Source organism: Sylvia atricapilla, chromosome 2 (genome assembly GCF_009819655.1).
Source record: "Sylvia atricapilla isolate bSylAtr1 chromosome 2, bSylAtr1.pri, whole genome shotgun sequence".
NCBI classification, from domain to species: domain Eukaryota; kingdom Metazoa; phylum Chordata; class Aves; order Passeriformes; family Sylviidae; genus Sylvia; species Sylvia atricapilla.
Genome location: NC_089141.1, coordinates 42,922,792 through 42,944,469, shown reverse-complemented (window position 1 = coordinate 42,944,469; position 21,678 = coordinate 42,922,792). Strand labels below are relative to the sequence as shown.

The window sequence follows — 21,678 nt, the reverse complement described above, 5'->3', positions numbered from 1 at the left end:
TGGGAATTGTGGTAAAGTGGTAAAAAAATTAATAGGCTTACAAGTTGAGATCCAATTTGTAGGAAAGAAGAAGAAAAAACTCATTTAAGGTTGTGTATCTGAGGACTTTCTGTAGGACCTCATAGCCTATCTGAGACTGGCATTTATGTATGTTTCTTATTTATGTATTCAGTTGTTAGGGCTCTGGTAGAAGTGTTGCAAGGCTGATATCATGAGAGTAAAAGAAGTACTGTGAGATGTTGAGATTGAAGATCCTTATTCCTCTCTTATAATTCCTAAATTTTTATCTTACCAATTTGGAACCATTAGAATAACCTTCAGCCAGTAACAGGAAAAATACCTCAAACTTCTTTCTCTGTTATTCTCTGTTACCATTTATGTACTTTCTCACATCTCCATTGACAATGGTCACTGGTGTGTCTGATTTTGTTCATAACTCTTAGAGCAGAAGCTTACTGCCTTTATTTGCCTGGGAAGGACTCTGCACTGTAGACATCATTACTTTTGTACTTTTACCAATACCAGTACATTTTAGAGTAATTTAGGATTATGTTGCAAAGGGTATTAATTAAATGGCTTGACTTTATCTTGTTATGAAGGTAAAATTTTGGTTAACATAATCCAGAAAATAACAACCAAACAGTTTCACCAACACTTTGGTTCAGAGGTCTCAATCCTTACTCTGAGTAGCTATGATTGTCATTTAACTGTGGATCACTGAGTGAAATCTGACCTTTTTGCAGTATTTTCCTAATCATCACCTGGAATTTGCAAGGAGGTCATAAAATACAGCAGCAGAGATAACAAGTGGAGCATGACAGTTTTTTAACCTTGATATAATTTAGGAGTTTCAGCTGCTTTTAGGAATATGTTAAAACTGTTACAGGATGGATTGTGTACGTAGTCTACTTACCTCTGTATAAGATTTTAATACTGTCTTAATGTGGTTGTTTTTCTTTAAAAATGGATTTTCTTTTATGTTACAGTCATTGTAAAACATGACAAGAATGGGAAACTCTTCAATTTTTGTTAATCTTCTGGAAAATAAAGCCATGGTTTGGCTATGTGTCCATTTTAGTTTGTTTTGTGGCAAACGGGTGTATTGGCTTCAGTCATCAATTTACCTACCTTTTCTTTCTCAAGTGACTAGCTTAGCAGACTTTAAATGCTGGGAAGACTTTTAGAGTCCAGATTCCTTATTATTATTTATAATACAGTGTTATTCAGAGGACTTTTCCAAAATATTGAGGATGAGGTATAGGATTAAACATTTAATTACAGTGCCCCATAAAAGGGGGAATGTCATAAAAAGGAAGCTTAAAGGGACAGGAAGAAAAATATCGCTGATACTCAGTGTTTCTTACAGGGTGAGGTGAGTGAGGGTGCCATGGAAGAAGGAAGATAAAGGCCAGTAAAGCAAGGACATGTGAAGTGTGTAGGACAGCAAGTTTAAACATTATGAAATTGAGAGATGTAGAGGGATATAGGAGAAAAGTCATATGCTCAAAATGACAGGACTGGAAAAAGATCTTATCTGGGTGTGGATGGAAGGGACTTGATTGAAGTGATAGTGAAGAGGAGGGTGTGACAAGTACTGCTGAGACAGAATGCATATATTAGTGGCAGTCAGAAAAGAAAAAGAATACTGGATTTGGGGAATACAAAGGATGAAGTGGCAGATTTGGAAACAGAAAATATGTGGTCCAGGAATCAGTGAAGTCCAGAATAACTCTGTAACAGACTGGAGTGAGTAAGAGAACATGAATTAGTGGAATCAGAAAGATTGTGATGTTTTTTGGCCATTATATTTGGTACGATTACAAACCACGTCTGTGACAGAAGTTGCGATGTGGGTGTGAGCCAGAGATGGAAAGAAAGACTGCTGATTAAAACCAAACAGGTTGGGTCAGAGCCTAATGCTGGAGGCTGCAGAACCATCACAGGTTTCTGGAAAGGTGAAAAGGATCACTGCATAGGGAGAAGCACTAATAAAGTACCAAAGCCTCATTAGGATAATCCTGTGGTATCACTGGAGGTTAAAACTTCGAGGAAAATGAGACTGTGGTATATAAATGTTATTGTAAGAAGTGTGGAGGATTCTGAGTCTAGATTTTGAAATTTGACTGACTATTGGGATCACTGAGGATTTTGGTGGAATTTATTTAAAATCTTAATTCTGTAGCTGTTGGAGCTTCTAGTGAACTCTTAACGTACTTCCTCTCCCTCTGACAATTGCTGGAGGCAGAGGCTTACCAGAAGGGATGAAAAATCCACTTGGGAAGATTAATTCACACCTACACTTAGTGAAACCGGATAGGAACTCTTTCTTGTTTAGTTCTTAGCGTAAACACCAATCCTTGTAGAAGACACCTTGCTGAACTTGCAGCCTGATGAATTATCCCACTAGCTTATGATCTCCTTAGCATAAATGAGAGAAGGTTTATTCCCTAGGGTAGAAAGGTCTAACTTGTTTATCATTTATGTGTTCTTAATTTATGAAGAGAAGTAAAAAGGTTTTCCTTAGGAAGGTGTTTTTGACAGGAAGAAGCTGAGCTCATTTGATTAGAACACTGTATCCCTCATCTGAAGGGATCTGTCATAGTTTCCTTCTGGTAGCAATAATTCTTGCCTTTTAGCAGCTGTAAACATCAAATTGCAGCTATAGTCAAAAGGCCAAGAGCAAAGCACTCATCTCATGAATCTGAGGGCACCTGGTCTTCAAATACCAGTATAATAGCTGAGAACTATGGTATCCAAAGAAAGTAAGTTATTAATTTGGAAATTAATTTGCAATGACTCTGAAGTACTTCAAGAGCCTGTTAAATCTTTTAACATTATGTTTACAGTTTTTAACTGCTGCTGTGGTCCAAATGCTTGTCTGGAATTTGTGGTTAGTCTTTTGTCCACAAATCCATGTCACCCAGGGGGGCAGGGGGGCACTACTCATCAAGCACAGCTTTACCAGCACAACTCATTGTTTGGATGAAGCACTCCCAACAGAGAAACACTTTTGTTGACTTTGCTGATGTTGTTCAGAGAAGTTGTGTTGCCATGTCAGGGGAAAAAGCTTTCACAGAATGTATGGTGCCTGTGTTAGTTAACACTGATGCTGGTCTGTAATCTGAATTCTGTCTGAGGTTTTTGTTTAGTCCTGTCTTTATGCAGACTTTTCTATCTGCCTCTAAATGAGTTATTTTACTATGTCTATGCTTTACCTTTAGTTTGAAGAAAATAATGCTTTCTTATCCCTGCCATTTTATGGCTAAGAGAACTCTGTGTTCCATGTATGGTACATCAATCTTAATAATCATGTCAGTTTTTCCTTTTCAAGGTAGAATTCTGCAACAGGGATTCAGACAGGCTTGGTTTTGATAGGAACAATGCCTATAATAGATTGAGTCTTGAAGTTGTCTTATAAAAGTCTCGATTTAAGCACGAGATGATGAAACTTGATGTCTGTGGCAAGCTGTAGAAGTTATGTTGATTTGTGGCATTTAAGTTTCCTTTAAAGTAGCAGTAGATTATGTAAATGATGGACACAGGAAGACACTGTGGGTGAAATTCACCTCATTTAAGATGGGATATCGAAAATGATATCTAAGCTTCTTACTCATCTTTCAATCAGTGAGGAGAATTAGGCCCTTTTAGGACAGAACTCATCTTACCTACTCTAGATGCCTGCTTTAGGATGCTGATTTCCTCTTTCTCCCTGGTGATTATAAAGAGAGTCTAGATGTCTAGCTCAGATGTCAATGTCTACTACAGACCAGAAGAGTTGTCCTGTCTGCTTGTAACTCTAGCCCATGACTGCGTGATAGAAAGGAACATTCAGACAGGGCTCTGCAAGAGAGAAATTTAACAGAAAATGATGTGGTTTTGTCCAAGCAGATGAGTTTATGGGTATGAGTATTCTGAAGCTTAAAGGCACTTGCTAAGGAACAGGCACTGAGTAGGCAGAGCACCTCAGAGTAGGGTGAAAAGATAAATTAGAAGCAGTTCAGCATCTCTTCCACCTTCCTACCCAGAAGGAAATGTTTTCATGTCTCTGGGAATAAAGACGACAAGTTCTTGAAACCAAGCTTTATCTGATGAAAGTGGTTAGAACAAGTCTTCATTAATTCTTTCTAGTAGGTAGAAAACAACCTCATGTAATAAATAGTATTCTTCTCAAGTCAATCTGTTCAGGTAAAGAACTGTGAATCATTTTTTACAAGCCTTTCTGTGCTTGCCTCAACCTGATGGAGGCATTGGCTTTCTTGTAAGTGCTACATGTGGGTGGAATAGCAACGCTCAACTTTTAACATGAGAAATGGCTTCATTTTGCTTGCTCCATATCCTGCCAGCTCTTTAGATGTGAGGCTGGCAAGGAACTCAAGGACCCTGGGCAGGTTGAGGCTGGGTAGGTTGAATGTTCGTTGAGTTTTGTGGGAGGGAGTGGCAACTGCATTGCCTGCGTGTTTGGACCCAGCCTTTTTTGCAGGTGGCCTCAGGAGCAGTACCCACTGGCACACCTCCCTTCTGCTAACTGGGACTCTGTCCAAAAATCCCTAACTAAGAGAATACGAAGGGAAATGTAACACTTAGCCAAAATTCCTGTATTTAAAAGGGTTGGTATAGTACTTGGATTTGATATAAACTGTTTTGGCCATGTGCTATTAAGAGTGTCATGCTTGCTTTCTTCTCCAATTCTGTTTCTGGGACTATAAAGTACAGTCCTAGAGATATGAATGACTGCTTATGCCGAACATAGGAAGGCTTGCATAATAGATGGACATTGCTGGCAAACAGTTGTGTTTTTCTCTTTGCAATCTTAACTGCTATTTCTAGCCTTAGTTTTTATTACTTCCCAATTATTTTAATTATATACAAAAAATGGGAAATTTTGCATTAAAAGCAAACATTCACCAGTCTTCCTTCCTGTTGTACTTTTGATGCTTAGGAAGGAGTAATGTCTCCTACTGATGTAGACCTTGTGATGTCTGATGGATTGGGAATGCGATACGCATTTATTGGACCTCTGGAAACCATGCACCTTAATGCAGAAGGTAGGTAGTGTAAAATGTTATGAGTATGAAGGGAAGGCTTGCCTTGCACAAGACTCTGGAAATGTTATGTAACAAACCAAAAGTCCAGGTTAGGATTGCTGCAACTATGACTTTTTTTTTTTTTTTTTTTTTTTTTCATGTAATGGTAAGGAAAACTTATTTAAAATGTGTGGTCAATGGAAGGAAATGGATATTGATTAGCCTGTTACAAATAATCACATGAAAGATGACAAACTATTAAAACACTAGCTGTGTAATAAATTTTTACCAAAATTCATCCCATCATACTTTGACAACTTTGCTGTAGCTCAGAACTGTCTGAATGTCAGGTGAAAAAACTATTGAAAAAGTTTAGCTGATAATCCAGTGTCAACAGAAAATCACTTTCCATAGATGAGTACCCCCTGCTGCTGAATTTGTAGCAAAGCTACAGTGTAAATGTCCCTGCAGCTGCTGTACTTTAAGCTTATATCCTGAATGAAATAAAATTGCTTTTGCCAGCAAAATCTTGTGCATATAAAGCTGACTTGACAAAGCAGTCATGTAACAGTTTGATATTTGTCTTGCATAATTAAATCAGATTTTTAGATTTTTTTGGACTAGTATATGTGAATCCCAAGTAAATAAAAAGCAGATTGCATAAAATGAAATAAAAATTATGGATCAGCGTAACAAAGGTTTGAGCAAAGACTTTAACAAAACACAAAACTTCAAAAAATTAAGATCAGCTAAATACTAGCTCTTTATATTATGGGCTGTGTCTTTATTTTGCTTCTGTATGGCCCCTGACATGGTAGGCTCTTGCTCTGCTGCTGGATCTTTTAGGCAATGCTGCAGTACACCTGTGCACTGAACCACTTCTGCAACAGCACCTTGTGGGCTGGTTCAGTAACTTGGATTAGGAGAAGTATTGCTTCACTCCTGCACTTGCAGATACAATGTCTCTGAATCAGAGACAGTTTAAATCAAAGTTGCTGATGTCAGGACCTGTGATGGCCTATGTTCATAGTTCCATGCCAGTGCCAGCTTTTCTTTGGTTGCCCAGTATTGCTTCACATAATGTGAATAATATGGACCTCCTCTTCATCGCCAAGGATTTGCTTGACTAACCTGATCTCCTTCTAAAGCAAGACGATCTGCTTAGTGGATGAGGAAAAATATATTGTCTACCTGGATTTTACTTAAGCCTTTGACACCATTTTCCACAGCATTCTCCTGAAGAAACTGGCTGCTCACTGGGTAAAAGACTGTCCGGATGGCTGGGCGCAGAGAGTGGTGGGGAATGGAATTACATTCAGCTGGGGGCTGGTCACTAGTGGTTCACTGTCCCTCAGGGTTCAGTGTTGGGCCCAGTCCTGTTTAGTATCTTCATTGATTATCTGGGTGAAGGGATCAAGTGTGCCCCTAGTAAATGTGTGGATGACACCAAGTTGGGTGGGAGTTGATTTGCTGGAGGGCGGGAAGGCTCTGCAGAGGGATCTGGACATGCTGGATCAAGGGGCCAGGACCAATTGTATAAGTTTCAGCAAGGCCAAGTGCCAGGTCCTGCACTGGGGTCACAACAACCCCAGGCAGTGCTGCAGGCTGGGGGCAGTGGCTGGGAAGCTGCCTGTTGGAAAAGGCCCTGGGGGAGCTGGTCAGCAGCAGCTGGACATGATCCAGGTGTGCCCAGGTGGCCAAGAAGGCCGATGGCATCCTGGCCTGGATCAGCCATGGTGTGGCCAGCAGGACCAGGGCAGGGACCGTCCCCCTGTACTGGGCACTGCTGAGGCCACACCTCAAATCCTGGGGTCAGTTCTGGGCCCCTCCCTGCAAGAAAGACATTGAGGGGCTGGAGCGTGTCCAGAGAAGGGCAGCGGAGCTGGGGAAGGGTCTGGAGCACAAGTGCTGTGAGGAGCAGCTGAGGGAGCTGGGGGTGTTCAGCCTGGAGAAAAGGAGGCTCAGGGGGGACCTCATCACTCTGTAAACTGCCTGAAAGGAGGGTGCAGCCATGTGGGGATGAGTCTCTTCTCACAGGCAACAAGATAGGACAAGAGGAAATGGCCTAAAGTTGCACCAAGGAAGGTTTAGATTGGATATTAGGGGAAAATTCTTCATGGAAAGGGTTGTTAAGCATTGGAATAGGCTGCCCAGGGAAGTGGTTTTGCCATCCCTGGCGGTATTGTAAAGATATGTAGATGTGCCTGTCAGGGAGATGGTTTGCTGGTGAACTTGGCAGTGCTGGGTTAACAGTTGGACTTGATTTTAGGAGTCTTTTCCAACCTACAAGACTTTATGATTCTGTGACAGCCTTCTCTGATGCATTGTACTAATATTGTCTTTTTTTATTAGTGGAAGGAAGTGGAGGTAGATACAAGAAACTGCCTCTGTCCTTTTCATTTGTCTATCAGCTTCACCAGCTTCACAGCAGCTGCCTATTTTTACAGCTATAAGATACTAGTTGCCCACAGTCTTAAACTCTTTTGTTAATCAGTGAGGAAGAATGAAGGAAGCATGTGAGAGAAAATAGTCTTATTTGTGGGAGAGTCCCTTTGTTTTGTTTTGTTTTGTTTTGTTTTGTTTTGTTAGGGTGATGTGATGTTGTTTGGATTTGAATAAATTTATTCCAATTATTTTTTCCGAGATCAGTGTTTCTTCTTTCCTTGTGGGATGTATGCATCAAGATCCTCCCATGAACTTCCTATGGGCTACTGTCACTTTTTGCCTCTGTTAGTTCTTACATCCTTTCCTCCATATTCATAAATGTTCCTATCAAACCTGTTATCTTGGCCACTTTGGGTCACCATTTAATCAATGCATGAGCATTAGGAATGCTGGCTATATGGCAGTGAGCCAACAGCCTTGAACATGGAATAAAATGACAGTGCCAAGTCATTGAAAGGAGCTGAGACAACAACAGTTTGAGGACTGAATTGCAAGAGACAGGAAGGAAACTGCTTTGGGGAGAAAAAAAGCATACCCAAATTGCATAATAATACAAAGTTGATTGTTGATTTCAGCAAATAAAATTAATGTTGATATCTGTTTCAAATTTTGAGTTTGTCCTCTTATGATTTCACATGCCAACATCATGACAAATGCTGTTAAGTCTTCTACAAGGAAAATCAGTAGGCTTCACCACAATCATTTTGCCTGTTTACTGTTGTGGGATTATGTTAGCAGACACAGCATCCCACCTGTACATGTACTGGACAATCTGGGAATATAGTGAAGATGGTCCAGCCTCAGTGAGATTGAGAAATCTTGTTTCTTCTTATTTTTAAGCCCTTGCAAGCAATCATCTGTAGAAGCAGAGGCTAGACTAGCACATCCCGTGTTTTACAGGTTGCAGCAAAAGTTCTTCATACATACTTCACAATAGGCTTAGATCAGTTATTTTATTAGTAGGTTATTTAGTGGGGTATAACTGGAGCTTGATCTCGATTGCCAATATTAGCAGAAGAGCTGGATGAGGGAGGTTGAAGGATCTTTGTTGCTGTTTTCTCTCCCACATTTATATCAACAGCATTCCAGGATTACATTCTGTCACTAACTGAGGTAATCATACAGGTGTCTATAGGAGTTAGGTGGAAATTGGGGCTGATGTATGGTCCCCATATAGTAAGTACAAATATCCAGTAAACTAGAAATTAGTCTTCATGATCAAAATGGTGTTTCTCTTAGAGAACGTAGGAGTACTTGCTCATCTCAGAAGCACCTGCCTGCTGACTTGGTTTTGGATGATAGGAGCAAAATGATTGTGCTGTGTGAAAAGTACAAATTATGGAAAGGAAGGAGTGGAGAATCATAAATCGTAGTTCAAAAGGAGGAAATTTTTCTTGTTTTGTTGGGCAAGACATAGTCAAGTGTGGTTTCTAAGAATTACTCCAAGGAGATATACTGGCTGGTTCAAGAGCAGAAATTATTTCCATTGCTATGGCTACTTCAGTGCTGCTGTACAGGGAGCAAACCAAACTTCAGCCCAGTTCAGTTTTTGTACTGCAAGCTCGTCAGTAGGTGTGAGAACCTCAAAGATAGTAACATTTAAGAAAATGAAGATTGCCTTCTTTTTTGTCCAGTGTATGTGTCATGTTTTAGGATCATAAAATATCTCAACCCAATTCATGATGCTTGTAAGAGGGTACTACTGACCTGAAGTATCATAGTGGTATTTAATCATACAAACCCTTTAACTTTTCATAAACTCACCATATATTTGATATGTGCTTACATGCATTCAATTCCCTTCCCAATAGGCTGAAGAAAGCAGTTTATAGCCCTTCTAGAACTGCTGTTTGCCTTTGTGGAGCTGCAGGGCTTTTCTGAATGAAAGAGTTTATATGCAGTAAGTCAAGATGTGAATTTTTCAGGGTACTGGCTGCTGTGCACCTGTTTCCTTCTGTAGGCTCTTAGATGTAAAGTAGTTCCCTCTGCTTTCTGAAAGGAACACATGGCTTTGCACAGGAATTCTTTATGCTTTATTCCTCAAGTCATTACAGATAGTTCCCAGAGAACACATCTTGATGCATTAATGAAAGAATATGTATGATCACCAAGTGGCTCAGACTGAAGAATTCATCCCAAGTTTGAAACTGATCTAACAACACAAGCAGTGCATAATGACTCAGTTTAATTCCTTGATCCAGCTCACAGCAGGCCTGCAGAAATACTTGTGCATTGCAGTTGAGATGGTAACACAGGCACAACGAGAATAAAACTTTTTGATGCTACCACTGTTTCAGGTAGTTCCAAGTATTTGTGTGACTAGAACTGTAAATTAATTCATATGGCAATTAATGTAGTGTCCTGTGAACTCACGCCCTAACTCAGAGCGTGCATCTGTGATCAGACACACCCTTGATGAAGATAGGATTACATTTAGAAAGTTGCCCTTGGAGCTGTAATGTTCAGAAATGTAATCCCTCTACCATTAAAAATGTTTGGAACTTTTGTTTCTCTGAACATAATTTAACCATGTCAGATTCCTCCATGATGTTCCCTTTTTTCTGTTAAAATATGCCTATTTTTCTATTGTCATCCATACTCATCTTTCACTGCAGCCTCTTCTTAGATTTTATGTGCTCAAGTCAACCCCACCCCAGTCTTTTCAAATTGTTGATGCTATTGCATCAGTGGCTTGACCATGGTGCCTCCTCTCTTTGAGTCATTACAGTATCGTAATATGCTGCCCATCAGGTTCAAAGTCATCAAGTTAATGCTCAGTATGGTGGAGCACCCTCTCTTTGGCATGTTCCTGTCCCTGTCCATGCCAGTGACACTTGCTCTCTCATTCTCTCTCACAAATATCTCAGTGCCTTGCCAGGCTGGTTTACCAAGTTTGCTTGCTTGTATTCTTCAGCCCTCGTGCCTGTTGTCTTTCTTGTGAAGAGAAGACATATGAGGCAGCATATAAGAAGCTGATCCTTTAAGATGCTTACAAACTAGAATGCATGAATATACTACATTTTATACTGTTGTGTTTTCACTTCTCTTTTCCTACTTCTGCAGTCATTGTCCTCTTTATGAACTTCACTTGTGTCTTCTCTCAGGGCAGTGAGGCATTTTATGTGTGTTTCTAACCTAAATACCTGTCCTGAGTTCCTTTTCCTTCATCAATACTGTGTTCTTCTTGGTGATGCAACTAGAGGCATTGCAGCAGTAACCATGTTTGCACCACACCAGTGTAAGTTTTCAGGTAAGGATCTGCAAACCTTAAATGTGGTTTTTAGAACAAATTCTTGTGGGACAGTTCATTAGCTATTTTGGAAACTGCCTGGACCCTCATCAAAACTGAATAAGCAGCAGCTTAGTCCATTATTGGAGCCTTATGTGTCCTAGATACATTTGGGCAGCTGAAGAGCCCTGAATCAATGCCTTTGTCTAGCTTGTGGTAACATGTTCTTGTAACTAGACTGTTGGACTGTTGAAGCCAGAAATGCAGAGAGAGATTGGGATTTTTAAGGAAGATAGAGTATTCCTCTTTTCATCTCCATAATCCTGCATATACTGCCCCCTTAGAACTTTTTGTAACTCATTCCTTTCTTTCACTCCCTGCCATAGCTGTGACTAATGGTGGAAGGAAGATTCAGGAAACTCCTATCTTCCCTGGAGGTGTTCTTTTTGTGTTCATAGTTCTCAGCTGCCTGCTGCAACATCTGCTTCTTCCCATGGCCTCTTTCCTCCAACTTTGACGAAGTGAGTGAATGCAAGAAGGGTGAAGGTTTAGACAGGGAGCCAGCAAACCACACAGACAGGAAGCTATCGTCCTCTTCCTCTGTCCTAGATGCATCGTCTCATCTTTGCTCTCCAGGTGGAGATAGTGAGGCACAGCATGGACACAGCAGTGGCATGCAAAGAGAGATGGTTGTTTTTATCAACACCATTTACCATCTTGCTGTTTTTCCATCTCCCAGATGCTCCTCTGTTTCACACTGTTTGCCAGTGCTAATCCTTCCAGCTTAAGCTGCTCCCTGGGTAGTATCAACAAGGATTAAAGAGATTCTGTCACATTTGTTTTCCTTCTTGACCCTATGCTCCAGCCAAGGGCTCTTCTCATCCACCTTTGCAATAGCCCTGACCCTTGAACCAAAGGACTCCTAAGACTAAAGGCCTTGAGTCAAATAGTTGCTATGAGTTTGCAGTTAAAAAGCCAAGTGACTTTTTTCAGCGATATTCCCCACTGCCCAGGTGCTCAGCTTCAGGAATGCGTTCAATCAGTTGATGCTGACTACTGGAAAATAAAAATTGCATTTCACACTGGGAGAACCATCTTGAGTTATTAATTTTGAACTATCCATTTCTTTTAAGCCTTGAGTGAGATCGTGTGCATTTTCTAACTTTTGGTCTATTGACTTCACTTGAGACTTGAAAGATTTTGCAGTGCCCACCTGCTGGCTGGCATGCAGCATATGTGCCTGCATGTTACCACGTCAGCCACAATGTTGAGATGAGCTGTGCTAATGCTGCTGCTCTTCTCTAGACCCCTAACTTTTTTCTCACTTTTTCTTCTTTTGCTGACATTGCGTAAGGCTTCTTTTCATTCATGCATTACACGCAGTGGGTGAGTTGTGTTACCCAGCCTGCATTTGACACGTCTCTGCTGCATTGATGAGCTACACCCACCCAGAAATTGTTCTGATTCATTCAAGCAGTAGGTGAACTGCCAGTAGGAGCTTGATTTCCAGGTCTGGCTGGCTGAGTGAACTTTAAAGGCCATGTCCAGCTCAGGAGTTCATATTCAGCAGGTAAATGATTCAGCCATATCCAAGCATTCAGCTTTCCCAGGATACTATTGTACTTGAGGCTTGTGAAAAAGATTTCTGGTGTACAGTCTTCTATTCTACCTTCTCATTACCACCACAATCAAAACTACTCAGCTCTATGGTATTACTGCACAAGCTTGCTACATGTTTGAAAGGTTCCCGTTGCCTTTTGGAAAAGTACAAATCTAAACTATTTGGTCTGTAAGTGTCATAGACCTGTGTCAGCTGGGTAAACACCAGAATAACTGGTAACTGATACTTCTTTTACCATTCCTTCTGTTGCCAGGTGCTCATGGGGATTTGCTTGAATTGCTATATTTGACTGAGTTGCTTTTTTTAAATTTTGTCATTGTCCAACTGACAACAGCTGCTGGCAGAAAAAATCTGCACTCTTCTGCCTCAGTTATTTCTACTTCTGCATCTGTGAACGCTCTGTGATGTGGGCACATTTTTGCTCAGACTCCTCACTGTTAGAAGACAAAGCTCACATGAGCCAGTTGCATGTAACTATCTTTGTCTTGTGGCTGGTGCATGAGTCTTGTACAGCATTGTCTTGAGTTCCCAGGATTGCTCACATGGATAGCATACCCCTGGTAGGTCAGTCTGGGTTGGCTTCAGGTGCCAAAGTCTGTGAGCCCAGCTGTTAAAATGTAATAGGCAAACACTTAAGCTAATGGCAGGGTATGGTCAGAAAACCCTGATAGCCAGTGGTCCTTTCCAGAGTGCTTATGGAAGTGGATGGTGGTGTATGCTTCTTCCCCAGTGAAGAGATAGGATGATATCACAGCCTGTTCCACATCCCACAGTAATGCTTCTCTTCCTGAATCTCACTTCCTGCCAGGGATATTTTGAAGCCCAGTAGGCAATCTGGAGGTTTCTGGTTGTATGTCAATCAAGAAAATTGAGCAAAATACTATTTTTCTGTATAATTAAAAACCGATATACCTGTATGACTAGCTGGCATTCCTTCTTGTGTTGGGGAAAGCCAGAACATTCCAAGTTGTATTCTAGGAATGCATATGCTCCATGGGTAGATAACACGAGGAGACAGACTAACTGAATGCTGATTGTCACACTCCTGGCACCAAATATAGGTTCAAACTATTTAACAAGGCTGTATCAGGCTGCTGTTTTTCTCAGAGCCTCCTCCTTCCTTCAGATACTGGAGAATGTTCCTAGTCCATTTTTAAAAGAGTGGAATACTCTCAAATCTCCCCATGTTGCTCTTGTGCAATGGACATATTCTCCTCTTCTGTCCTTCCAATTGTTTAGCTGATGATCATCATGACTTTAGAGTTCTGAAGTAAATTTAATACTTTCTTGAGGCTTTGTCCTTTGAAAGTTCTTCTTTGGCCCAGAAACAAGAGTGTTCTCCATCCTCCTACTGACCTCAGAGGCCTTTCAGAAACCCTGTAGTTCAGCGATTTCAAGCATGTTGAGCAGTCTAAGTGGTGTTGTTTATGATACATTGGCAGTAGTCAGAGGTTGCCATTCATTTATTCCAACCGCAGCCATTTTAGGGATAGAGAGGTGTGACTTCTAAGGTATTGATATTATACAGTATTGCATTCCAGGGAACTGTTGAGGAAGGAGATCAGTTAATGACTCTTCACCTGATTTGCATTCTTTTGTGTGATAGTCAGGCTTATATTTCCTGCATTTTGTGGTTTGATAAGATCATGAACAGTTCTTGTTCATATTTCTCAGTCTGTACAATGTCCTGAGTCTTCATGGAAGGGTTGGTAACTGTAACTGCTTGCCTTTGTCTTTTGCACGTTTCTCCTCTTTGCTTTGATAACTAGCTAATGAAAATAGAATTAAGTATATGCAAATTCTTCAGTCTCAGAAGCCTTTAGTGGATGTCCAGAACTTCTCAGATCTGGGGTGATCATCAGGATAATCCACATAAGTGTGATAGGTTAGACGCAATCTCGAAGTATTTTCCAACCCAATTGATTCTGTGATTTTATCATTGTCAGCTTGCTAACTGCCAGATAAGCGTGCTTATTTACTATTGTGGTGCGGTTTCTGACATCCTGATTGGGAAAGGCTGCCTTATTTTGTGGTAGTTAATAGCCCTAAAAAGTCTACGAGATATGTACATTGGCTAAGTGACTGATTTCTCTTTTTGGTGCGTGTATTATTTCATAATCTCTACTGCCTCAACAATAATTGTTTAGAGCTTCCTACTAGAGCTGATGGAAGCTGGGTCTTTCTGTAATTCAGCCAAGGTCTACTTGATTGCCATTTTACCTGTTATTACCAGTTAGTTGGTTCTTAGGTTCTCTGACCATGTGTGTAAGAGCTTCACAGATCTTGTGTGAAGGTCCTGAGGTCAGGTCAAGCTCTCAGGGTTTCATACAGTCTTGAAAAACCCCAAAGGTGGAAACTGCACAGTCTCCATGGGCAACTTGTGCCAGTGCTTGAGTGTTCAGTCTGAACCTCTCATAACAAATTGTGCCTGTTGTCCCTTGTCCTTCTGCTGTCCAGAACTGTAAAGAACCCGGCTCTGTGTGCTCACTGACCTCCCCACAGGCTCTGCTGCAGCACTGGGGAGCTGCTGCTAGGTTCCCTCAAAGCCATCTCTATAGCAGGCTGAACAAACCCAGATCCCTCAGCCTCTCCTCACAGGACAAGTGCTCCAGGCCCCACCATTTTGGTGGCTTCTGCTGAGGTTGCTCTGTTTTGTCAGTGTTTTTTTATACTTGGGAGTCCCAAACTGAATGCAGTATCCTGGATGCGGTCTAATGCATGCTGAGTAAAGGGTGTTAATCACTTCCTTCAGTCTACTGTTAATTAATTTCAATCTGTTAACGCAGCCTAGGCTGTTTGCCCTCTTTGCTGCCAGGGCACACTGTTGGTTCATGTACAGCTTGCTGTCTGCCACTACCAGGAGTTCTTGGAGTTCACAAGCCTGTGTTGTTGGAAGGAGCTCTTCCTTCTGAGGTGCAGGATCTTCTGTATGTCCTTGTTAAAGTTTTATATTGACACATTCCTCCAACCTTTCTAAGGCCAGTCCTGCCCTTCAGTGTACCAGCTGGTCCATACCCCTCTGGCTCCCACTCCTACCCAATTTGATACTCTTCACAAACATTATGAACATGTTTTGGTGAGCAGTACAGGTCTCAGGACAGGTTCCTGCAATACTCCATTTTTGCTGGCCTGCAGGTGGAGCGCAATCCATTAACCACTACCTCTGAGCCTACATGTCCAACCCATTTTTTGTCCATCGAGTTGTCCATACAGATGGACCCTAATGTCCAAACTTTGATACAAGAATATAATGAAAGACCACGTCAAATACCTTTCTAAAGTTGAGGTAAATTATATCTACTGCTTTCCTATTTTTCACAAATGATTACTTAATCACAGAAGGCAACGAGGTCAGTTAGACACCATGGGTACACCATGGTGTACCCATTGAAGACTATGTGCTGATTGTCACAATCACACTCTCATTCCTGTGTCCAAGAGTTTCTTTCAAGAGGACTTCCTCCTTGATTTTCTCAGGAACAGAAGAGAGATTAATTGGCCTGTAGTATCCCACTTTTTTTTTGGACCTTTTTTGAAGATGGGTGCAATATTTGCCTTCAGTCATCTGAAGATCTCATGATGACATTGGTGCATTGACTGACTTAATGTTTGAAGTATTGTAGAAAGCAGACTTGCAAGGGCATGCTAGTAACAATAAGGGCTATTACTAACAGTAGAAGTTCTCCTTGTTGCTCTTAACATCCTCACAAGTTTCAACTGGAGCTGATCTTTGGCTTTCCTGACACCATTCCTACATGCCTAGATGGTGTTTTTTAATTTCTTCTTTACAGCCTGTCCCTGCTTCCACCTGCTGTAGGACGCCTTTTTGCACTGGAGCTCATCCAAGCAAATCTCTTGATACATGTACTTGTCTTCCTGAATATCAGGATGGACTGTTCCTGCCCTTGGAGGATGCTGTGCTTTACTGGCCTCTCCACAGGCTCTCACTCAGCCAGTCACCCTTCCCATGGAATAGCTCCACAGATCTGAGCTGCCCTGTTACAGAGATAGCACACTTTCCTGCAGTGCATATCTCTCCAGTTGTGTGAGCCATCCCCACACACCTCAGTTGCTCCTGATATAAAGTTTCTCACCAGATGGGCCAGGGTTTTGGCAAAGATGCATTTTCCCTGCTTTGTCAGGTGAATTCTGTCTCCCCCCAGAAGTGCTCAACATCAGAGAGGGTTATAAAGGCCAAATCCCTTGCTCTAACCCCAGTTAGGGGATGCAAGATCCATCTGTTCCTCCTTTAACCTTTTTCCTTCACTGGAGGCCACCTGTGTCTCCATGCCTTTGACACTTTCCCCCTGAGCCATGCTGTTCTTGATACACTCCAGTTAAATAAATAAAAATATTTATAGGAATGCTTGAAGATATGACACACACTGACTGAGAGGAGAGGTGAGAGCACTCTCCTAATGGACCCTGGTCAGGGAAGCTTTCTGGTCTCAAGTAACAAAGTACAGGTATATTGTGGTCACGCACTATACCCTCACACAGCATTGCCTGTGACATTCATTGGTTTTGCAATACAGCCGTGTCCTAAATAATTTTTCTGTGAACCTTAATGGAAATGGGGTGGATTGAATCCGTTTTTTCTTGACAACGATTAGGTGTCTTAGTCATAAGAACAGACCATTTTTTGGGTCTCTGATTTATGATGATGCTTAAGCACAGGCAGCCTTACTGACTTTAACTAGGAAACTCTGTTGAAATGTAACTTTTCACTCTTACTTTCAGGTGTTTCAAGTTATTGTGAAAGATATGCTGAAGGAATGAGACTTGTTCTGAACACCTTTGGACCAATTCCAGAATTTTCAGGTGAAACTGTGCAGAAAGTCAATCAGGTAAATAAGGAGTTGATAAAAACAGTGACATTCAGAACAAAGAATGTTACTTTTTATTTTAACATTTGTACTATTTCAGTTTACTGCTGGAGGTACTGTAGTCTGTATTTATTGTGTGAATGTGTACTTTAAGGGAAAAGATCAGTACAGCATGCTTCTGAGTCCCTTTTGAAAGCACTTGGACAATACATCATGGGAAAGTGACCTAGCAGTCACATTATTACCTGTAAATAAATACCTGTAACATTTTTACAGGTAATATTTATTATATATATTATATATATATTCATTATTATATAACATATAACTTGACAGAGGAGTCAGCTGCTAACAGCTGTATTTTATTGGCATTTCATCCTCCATGCTGTTCCTTACCATTTCCCTCCTCTTATATTATGCTCAGCCTCCTTTCCTACATGAATATTCATCCTGTGTCTTCCTCCTACTCCATGTTCCTGCATAAACCTGTAGCTTTTTTTCTTCTTTTTATACTTTACAAACCAGAGTTTCAGTTTGTAATGTGTGCAAATACATGTTTTAGACAAGCATGTGAGCAGTCTGGTAAGGTTACATGCATATTTAAAGATAGAATGTGTACAAGTGCTGTTCTGGATTGGGACCTAGTTTATGTATTAACATTTCTAAGCCCACAGTTTGTTTATACTCATGTCAATTTGAATGACCACTGGAATTAACTGAAGTATTGTCATTTCCTAACTGCCTTTTCAAAGGTGCCTTTTTTAATGATTAACTAAAGAACATGTGTAGACGTTGAATCATTTCTGATTAATTGTCAGAGATTAATTCCAAATACAGGGGCAGCTTGTCTGCATTTTGTGTTCCTATTTATGTTAATGCATTTTGAGGAAAGAGATTCTTTTATGCTTAAGTAACACAGATTGCTTATAATAACAATCAATAATAATTCTGGAGTCATTCACAATCAGAAGCTTTTAATTGGTATGAAACAGTTTGGCTTTCTTTACAGAAGGCTGGATTCTACTTCAACGTCTGCTTCTCTGGGTCTTTATTATCTTCAGTCTTCAATGCCAAAGATGGGCTTGCAGCAATGCTCTGTTAGAGTAAATCATTAAACATTTCTTATCCTACTTTCTGTCCCTTCCTCTGATTTTTTTTCTGGAGTTACTGCCAGTCATTGGTAGAAGGTCCAGGTTTCACCCAGTTTCTCAACACCTGCCTTTTAAGGCTAAGACCTCAGGTCCTAATTTGGCAAAGACGACCTTGTGGTCTCTATCTGCACTCTCAAAACAACTTTTTATTCCTTGACACTTCTAAGACAACTTTGATTGTGCACTCAGAAATACTTTTTTCCCCTGAGTTTTCTACGTGTCTTCCCCTGTCATTTTTATTATAACTGGTATTCTTAAGACAAAATGTATTTATAAACATGATATCTCTCACTGCATTTATGGGGGACCACACACAGGAATCTGGTTCTGAACACATTTTCAGCAACATAAATGGTCAGGTTGTTTCCTTTCTGCTTAATAAAAGATTATCATCAAAGAGACTAAACAGTGACTGTGTGAAGCAAAATGAGGGAGGAGGCTGATGCTTTGTTGTTCCTGTCATCATCTTCATTGCCACATTCGGGATAACCTTATCCAAGTGGGGGCATTTTTATTCCCGTACAGGTTGGTTCCTTTCCAGTCTCTCATGTACAGAATTAGTGACCTATTTCTTGTGATAGCCTAAATTATAGTTTGTGTGGATGGTGACTTGGTCTGACACAGGGAAAGCAGGAAAAAAAAAATGCTGGTGAAAAACTTTTCACTCAGAATGTGAAATTTAGTCATCTTAAATTTTCTCTTCCAGGCACTGTCTGAAAAAATTCCAGTTGTTCCAAAAGCCCTGGATGCCAGGAGAAAATGGAGAGATGAATGTCTCACTGGTCTTGCCAAACTGAAAACACAAATGAAATCTGACTGAGGTGCACCTTGTCTAACAGGAGAGACCAAATGAAGAGCGGATCTTCATTTAAAAAGTGGAAATTTTTGGTCATGCAGAAGAGAAGATTGAATGGGCAACCAATGATATATGCACATGAGACCAATGAAACATTTGGTCCTAATTTGCCAAATTCATGATTGACTAGAAACAGTTATTAAAACATTCAGTTAAAATTAATCAAATTACTACACAAATGCATTAGATGTGTAAGCATTAAGTAGCTTTAGCAACACTGATATTGTGCAATGCAGGAACAGAATCATGTTTTAAATAATGCATTTTTCAACTTGCTTAGAAATTCAGCACTTGAATAATATTTGCTAACGCAGAGATCTGAAACAGGCAAACGTCAGCTGTTTGTCACTGGAGAAAATAAGCCCTCCCCCCCGCCAGTCACTGTGACAGTGAGGTTAATTTGTAAAGCAGTGACTGCAGATAGGAAAGGTTGTATTGAGCAAAGCGTGGATTCACCCCAGGGTGAGCTGAGACCTCAGCAGCAGTTAAGGGTCACTTCAGTTCATATCTGTTACTGTTTCACAATGTAGGGGAAAGAACTGCTCCTCCTTTCCCTCCCCTTGGCACTTCTGTACCTGTGTGGTGATCTAAATATGAGTAAATAAAGCAGAATTCTCCCTTCATCCCCTCTCCCTGGTTCTCCAAGGCTTACCAGAAACCTGCTTGGTTTTCAGGACCACGCACTTGAGAGACCATGGCTTTGCTCACTGATGTTTGATGCTGGCTGTTGGCATTGCTGCATAAGTATGTGCCAGATTTTATGGCTTGTCTGTGAGAAGTAAGAGATTTGGATTTAGTAGCTAGTTTGGGAGTCAGTATGGTGGTGTGCATCTGTCCGGGCTTTCTCCATAACCTTCCAAATGATCTTGGGAAACCAGTTCACCCCTCTGCAGACACATCTGTTTTACACATTGGTTGAAGCAAGATCTGCTTCTTTAGGACTCAGTTGTAGTGAATGTAACAGCTGTAGCTGAAGGAACCCAGATACCTGAGTTGGAACTAGATGATCTTTAAGATCCCTTCCAACCCAAGCCATTCAATGATTCTGTGATCTGCTCTTCTGGTCCCCTACAGAGGGAAAGATGCAGTGGCTTAGGTGTTGCATCTATGCTTTACTGCTACCATTCCCTCAGGAGATACATCTCCACATAGAAAAACACAGGATAAGGATACACCTGGAAGTAGGATCAACCTCAGGTGCTACAGTGGCATCTTTTGGTCCACTGCAAAGTGTTATTGTGAACATGTGTACTCGGTAATATAGTTGGACTTTGATCTTAGCTGGAACCTTGGGGCATTACTGTTAATGCAGATAGTAGGAATAACTGGAAACAGTGCATTACACCCACCCTCCTGAGTTACGCTCTTCTGAATTTGTGTTAGCTGGTCATGCAATTTCACAGTACAGATGCAGAAGCTTTAAGCTGTCCTTCTGCTAATTCTCCTGTGTTTATAGAGAATGCAGTACACAAACAAGCTGTTGTTTAGTAAAGCTGTAACTTTACTAGTTACCATTTCGAGTTTAGCAGAAATGTCTGCATGAACATACCAAACCCAATTATTTGTGCTTAGGTCACAATAAAAGAGGCGTAAGGTAATTTGTATGGCTTGACACAAGTGGTGGGCCAAGAACACATCTCTGGATGTAAAACTAAAACATAGGATGGGAGGCACAGTGCAGAGGTTGTCCTGTGCTTCTTTATAATGAGTGGAGTGAACAGGAAATTTGTAAGCTCAAATTATTACTTTATCCCAATACAGATTTAAAATTTTCATGTTTCTTCTCTTGTTTTTTATTGCCACAGTGACTGGCTCAACCTACATTTATATATCTGAGAGGTCAGTCTTCACTCCTGAGGCCTTACTAAGCAATAGTAAATTAATTATGAGGTTGATTTCCTCATTTTGTGTATGGTTTTGCATTTCAGGCAAGGCTGTAGAAGGTCCTGATTACTTTCAAGATTTGACCTGTTTTTCTTGTGGGCATATGACATTGTCATAACTAATTAGCTTGCAGTGCTTCTGTTTACTCTGAGATTTTTTAAAACTTGATCATGCCATGAAATATTTGCTGCTTTATTATTTGCTTATTAATAAAATATTTTAATGAAGAAGATATTAATTTGAGTGCTCCAGTGTGATTGATGTTTTAGAGACAGAGGACTTCTGTACAGTGAGCAGCTGCTCCACAGGGTTACAGCAGATCTCACCTTGGACCATCATTTCCTACACAGGTTTACAGCTATAAATTGAGGAGGGGGAAGGTTCTTGATAAAAAGTGTACTTTAGCTGACATTTGCATAGGAGTTCTAGCCTCCAGGAGACATTTTTTGCCCTGTGAGGATTAGTCAGGCAGAGGCAGAGGTTGTCCACAGAGCTGGCGTATTCTCCCACCCTGGTGGTTTTCAAATGCTGACTAGATGAAGCCCTGAGCAGCCTGGTCTGACCTCAGAGCTGACTTGCTGTGAGCAGGAGGTTACAGCAGAGACCTCCTAAACTTCCTCCTGGTTTGCACTTCCTGATTTC

At 40.8% G+C, this 21,678-nt stretch overlaps 1 protein-coding gene across 1 annotated transcript in view; it reads left to right on the top strand.

Moving 5' to 3' along the window:
• Nucleotides 1–21,274, top strand: part of CRYL1 (crystallin lambda 1) — a 50,548-nt gene extending 29,274 nt beyond the window's left edge. The window contains exons 6-8 of the mRNA XM_066313043.1: nt 4,940–5,045; nt 17,060–17,166; nt 19,003–21,274. Of these exons, the coding sequence (XP_066169140.1) occupies nt 4,940–5,045; nt 17,060–17,166; nt 19,003–19,116 (327 nt within the window). The 3' untranslated portion in view covers nt 19,117–21,274. The remainder of the gene's footprint in view (nt 1–4,939; nt 5,046–17,059; nt 17,167–19,002) is intronic.
• Nucleotides 21,275–21,678: the final 404 nt, after the last annotated feature.